Source organism: Lagopus leucura, unplaced genomic scaffold (assembly GCF_019238085.1).
Source record: "Lagopus leucura isolate 7727_CA_CO unplaced genomic scaffold, USGS_WTPT01 Super-Scaffold_100047, whole genome shotgun sequence".
Taxonomy (NCBI): Eukaryota; Metazoa; Chordata; class Aves; order Galliformes; family Phasianidae; genus Lagopus; species Lagopus leucura.
In genome coordinates, this window is record NW_024962293.1 from 682,322 (window position 1) to 687,277 (window position 4,956).

The window sequence follows — 4,956 nt, forward strand, 5'->3', positions numbered from 1 at the left end:
TGTTTATTTTTGTTTCTACACAAATATTTCTGAAAATAGGCCTGCCATAAGCAGTGATTTGATAACACATTGTCTTTTTTATACAAAACGTGTTAAATGATGTATGAAGATGGATGTATTTAGAAATTTTCAGTGCAAGAAAATACTTGAAGGCCAATTTAGCTTCTCTCTCTCTTTCTTTTTTTTTTAAATGAAGTTACTTAGACTTCAACAGTCTGTTTCTGAGTTCATACCAGTCCTGATTGATATAAACATTGGTATAAAAAATCTGCAGCAACATAAATACTTGGTGGCATATTTTTGTTTTGAATCTTATGCTTAGAAACTTATATTCTGAACAACAAAAAACACTTCTGATACCAAAACTGCTTTTAGAAAGTGACTTTATTTTACTGAACGGCCTTTGTAAGCTTTACTTAAACCAATCAGGCAGCTCCACTGGAAACTAGGCAACTCAGAAGCAGTATTCACAGCATGAATGCTATAGGTTCCAAAAAATCTGCACCAAGCTAAATGCTGCATTGTGATGTTCACACATTGCCACAATGATTGTGGGTGCTTATAGAGGCATTGAACAATCCACTGGTGAATGTTAACTTTGGAATGCAAGTGCTTCTATGTGCCCAGCTGCTGTTTCCTACTGTCAGTCAGAGGGCTCGCGTGGCCAGCGCAGATCCTTGGAGAAGGCGCCTTTGCAGCTCTGGATTTGAAAACAGCGTTCAAGTTGCAGCTCTGGAACAGCTGATCTCCAGCCAATAAATCCCTGGGAAGTCCTTGGAACTGGAGGAGATGGATCCACCTAGAATGGAAGTAAACATGGAATTCAATGATTAAAAGGATTTTGATGGTAATTTCTGTCACGCAACATCCTCCTTTGTGCTCCACTGTGGATGGAAATGAGAATGCATAAAAATAGTGAGTTTAAATGCATTCTGATTAATTAATATCCTGAATGCACACTGGCATTTATGGAAGATTGCCTACTTGCATGCAAGTTTGATTTATAAAACAGGATGGTTCATAATATAAAAAGTCATTAGGGTAATTTAGGTCCCATTCTGTAGCAAGGCACAGGGGAAAAGGGAAGTTCAGTGGACAAATTCCAGTGAAGTAACTAACTTTCATTTATGATTCTTTATAGAAGTCTTTTAGTGCCTTGACTGGTAGATATAACAGGAAACCAAAACTCAAAATTATCATTCAGTAATACATATTATACACTTTCTTCATGTATACAGTTTTGTTCAATATATTTCTAAGGGCTTTCTGTTATTAGAAGGATTTATTCTTTAGCTTTAACAGTAATCTTTAAGCTGTTTGCCTTCTCTAAACAGGAAAAACAGCACTTTATACTTGCTGCAGTGTTTTTGGTAGCAATGCTGCCATGGAATAACAGTTCTGTGGCCAAATGCTAAAGATATTACTGACCAAGCTGGCTTCTATGTCCAGAAGTACTCATCCATTCCACTTTCTACTTTAAAAGATGGGTAAGCATCAAGTTAATCTGCAACTAATCTTGCTAAAAAGGAAACAAAGCAAAAGCCAGCAGCCTCTGTTCAGTGACTGCTGTGCTTGCTTTGGCTGAATCATCTCAGTTGGGCACTTACATGGTTTTATCATCTGGGGACTTAGTAGAGAAACACACAGTAAGAGAACAATGTTTCAGTTCTCTTGCCAGAGTTACTTCACTTTGTTCTTTGGCCAAGACTAGAAATGTTTATGATATTTAGGTGGAGCAGTTCCTCCGAAAAGATAATTTTTATGGCCAGAAGTGCCACCCACCAAGCAGGATAATAAAGGAAATCACTTCCTACTTATGATCTGGGGGAAGGGACTATGAAGAAGCATGAATCCAGCCTAGAGAGAAGAACAGATACGATGCCTGTTACTATAGAGGTGAACATGCAGAAAGACACATCACGGTGTAGGAAAGGCAAACCTGAGCGACTCAAATTGGATGCCTGGGACAAAACTGCAGAACAAGTAGCGCTAATGGCAGAAGGGCCGCCGCTTGATTTCTGTCACTCTCAGCACTTGCTCTTTTATTCAGTTTAGTCTCAGTAGAAGTACTTGCTCACCTTATCTTACCACCCTTGGAATCCCTTGAAATTTAGGACAACAATTAGGAATTTTCAGTCTCTTTTGTTTCCCTAATCTTCTCAGAGCAGACTACCCTTGCTTTTTGTTGGCACGTTCTGCCTCTCCTTTTACGAGTGGGTTCCTCTCCCTTTGTGGGTGATCTAGCTCTATGGTTATTCTATTTGGTGGTGGATTCGGACGCTGTGTATTTATAAATCAAACACGTTGACTCATTAGAACTCACTTCTCTCAGCTGATCTAATTTGTGCCACTAAAAGAACAGAGGCAGTGTCTCAGCCAAAAATAATACTTGCACAAAGCTAGAAAAAATCTCCACATCTTAACCACTACTTAAAATTGAGAGATGAGGCTACGCTAAGCCTTGAAGTAAGGTATGTGCGTGTATATCTGAACAGTGACTGCTCTGGGCGTTCTTCTATAATAAACCATACAGCTGACTGCTGTGTTACTCGATGTCACAGAGAACGGGGACGTGCTTTAGGGAAAGATGATTTCATACATAAAGCTCTGTGAACTAACAACCACATCCAAAGGGCAATTCCTTGTTTTAAATGAGTGCTTTTAAAGCATTGCTTGGGCCGCTAGTACAATTTACTCTGACCTTTAGCTAAAGGCCCACCTCTACAAGTCAACTGGTTTTGGGGCTTGGGTGGTCTCTTCAGACAGGCATTGCTATACTGCAATCTCAGAATCTAATTTCTAACCTTAATATATTTTTCCACAGGTGTCACAGGTCGAATCCGCAGATGCTCTGGAAGCTGTATCTTGGGCTTTGGTTTTTTTTTCTTTTCATCTTCAGTCAACTGAAATAAAAACGTCACCATTAAAAAAATGGGCTCTGATATCTATCCCATTAACCTGACTGTTGCATCTGTTCTCTCTGTTCTTTCCACTTAAAACACGAGCACATACTGTAGTGTTTTGGAAGTTGTTGTTGTGTACTTTTTTTTCTTTTCCCCAGAAAGTGATATAAATTTGAATTTCAGGTGAAAGGCAAAATGCTGCTGAGTGATTCAACTCTCTTCATTGCACCAGATGTCCAGAAAGGGCTAGAAATATACCTTATGTACCTTCTATGACCACAAGGCAAAGACTAAGTTCACCAATAAGAACACATTGAGTTTGCCAGCTTTTCTGCTACCCATCTATCAGCACTGTGCAGAGGTGGTGTGAGTGGCAGACAGTGCTTGTCACGGATGGATGCTGAAGCTCAGAGGACAAAATGTTTCAGAGGTGCTGATGTAGATGCCTACAGCAATGTTCCAACATCCTGCAATGGATGCAGTGCTTCCAGCTTCATGTAGGGTAAATGTATGGCTGCATTCAGGGCCTACATTGCTCTTTAGCAATGAAAGATCATGATTCCAACCTAACGTTATGTGACGCTAGATTCTCATATCTAAACATTGGTGAGAATAGACACCTCTCCAAATATTTTAGTTCTCTGTAAGTTTCTCCACTGAAATTTTAATTAGCTAGAGCCTTTCCCCCTTGGTTTTTAATGTACCATATGGATAGACAAAGGGGAAATGTTTTCCTGTCAGTGTGCATCTCGTACTTGTTAGCACTGCTGGGAGCCGTGTTTCTCAGGAGAAATACATCAGGATGTGCGTGGCATATCAATTACCACTTGCTGCATTTCATTCAGAGGAAAGTCGGAACCCCGAGCCCACCTTTAAAGGTACTGCATTTGCAAACTGTGAACCTGGCTTAGCAAAGCATGCACAGCACTCCTCTGTGTGCTCACTGCTGTGTCTGCACAGCCTCGTGTGCCATCGTGCTCCACACCTCACCCAGCACCGTCCTGTTTTACCTCCTCAAGAGCTGTTTTCAAAAATCCCCATTTGTGAGACCATCTTCTTGCAGTTTCAAGCTCACTTTCAACGTATCGTTTCCTGAAATGGAGAAACGTGTGAGAAGACTCAGCTATATTCTAAAAGCATAAACCAACGAGCCCAATAAAAAGCACAGCAGAGCGTGAGCCTTCAGCCCTCTGCCTCCGAGCAGCACGGCTGCGCTGACAGCTCTCTGAGTGGAGGTGATGGGAGCTGTTTCCCACGGCTTGGAAAGGAGATGATGCACGTGAACGCAGCGCCTCGCAGGTGTCTGTGGTGACACCTGAAGCTCGGGTCCCGAGCTGCCCGCCTTCCCCTGCCCTCCCAAAGCTCTGTACCCTCGTGCCCGTAAGCACGAGCGAGCTCCTCCCGCCCCTGCTGAGCGGAGGGGGCAAAACAGAAGGGCTCTGCGGGCCGCTACCAGCAGCTGTCCTCAGCCACGGCGCTGCGCGGCTCTGCCATTTCCCTGCCGGGCGGGGCCGCGCGCTGCGGCCGTTGCGGGGCAATGAGCGCGTGGCCGTGCGCGCGGCCGGGGCGCGGAGCGGCTCCGTTGTTTGCTCTCCAGAGAGAGCGGCGCTCCTCGAGCGGCAGATGACCCGCGTTGTGCAGGCGAAGGGCTGCCAGCGCCCGCCGCTTCCTGAGGAGAGCAGGGAGGTGGGCTGCTGTAGTTCGTTCTCCATCATTTTCACTTATTTTCTGGACGCTACTCGCTAGGAATACACGTCAGAGCGGAGCAGGTGACAAGTGTTTCAGGGCAGGAGGCGTTTGCTGAGCTCCAGGTTCATTTTGCGGAGCTTAGCGCTGCCGCCTCGCATTGCAGAGCTGCGGCGCTTTATGGCCCTCCAATGAAAACCCCAACTGCGTGCAGTTTGTAACAAAGTTCACATTGTTTTGGCGCTTTCTTTTTTCTTTTCTTTTTTTTTTTTTTTTTTTTTTTTTTTTTTCTCCTCCTCCTTCAGCTCCTTTAGAAATCTAAATTGAGGAATATCAGAATTTGCACAGTGAAAGCGGCCCCTCTTGG

At 43.7% G+C, this 4,956-nt stretch overlaps 1 protein-coding gene across 1 annotated transcript; it reads right to left on the reverse strand.

Moving 5' to 3' along the window:
- Positions 1-497: 497 nt before the first annotated feature.
- Positions 498-4,618, reverse strand: CUNH20orf85 (chromosome unknown C20orf85 homolog). Its single transcript, XM_042884867.1, has 5 exons — positions 4,406-4,618; positions 4,274-4,362; positions 3,914-3,995; positions 2,805-2,903; positions 498-799 (listed from the first exon to the last, which is right to left on the reverse strand). Exons 1-5 carry the CDS (start codon positions 4,616-4,618, stop codon positions 644-646), a joined length of 639 nt encoding a protein of 212 aa, XP_042740801.1. The 3' UTR covers positions 498-643.
- Between the last annotated feature and the right edge of the window lie 338 nt (positions 4,619-4,956).

What these genes read in the sequence shown, in the direction of transcription:
- CUNH20orf85 (XM_042884867.1), bottom strand. Translation starts at nt 4,618, where the DNA reads ATGATGGAGAACGAACTACAGCAGCCCACCTCCCTGCTCTCCTCAGGA. An exon ending in TCGTGCTTACGGGCACGAGG is followed by an intron (nt 3,996 to 4,273) that starts GTACAGAGCTTT and finishes TCTCCATTTCAG; the next exon opens with GAAACGATACGTTGAAAGTG. An exon ending in CTGTGGAAAAATATATTAAG is followed by an intron (nt 800 to 2,804) that starts GTTAGAAATTAG and finishes CTTCCATTCTAG; the next exon opens with GTGGATCCATCTCCTCCAGT.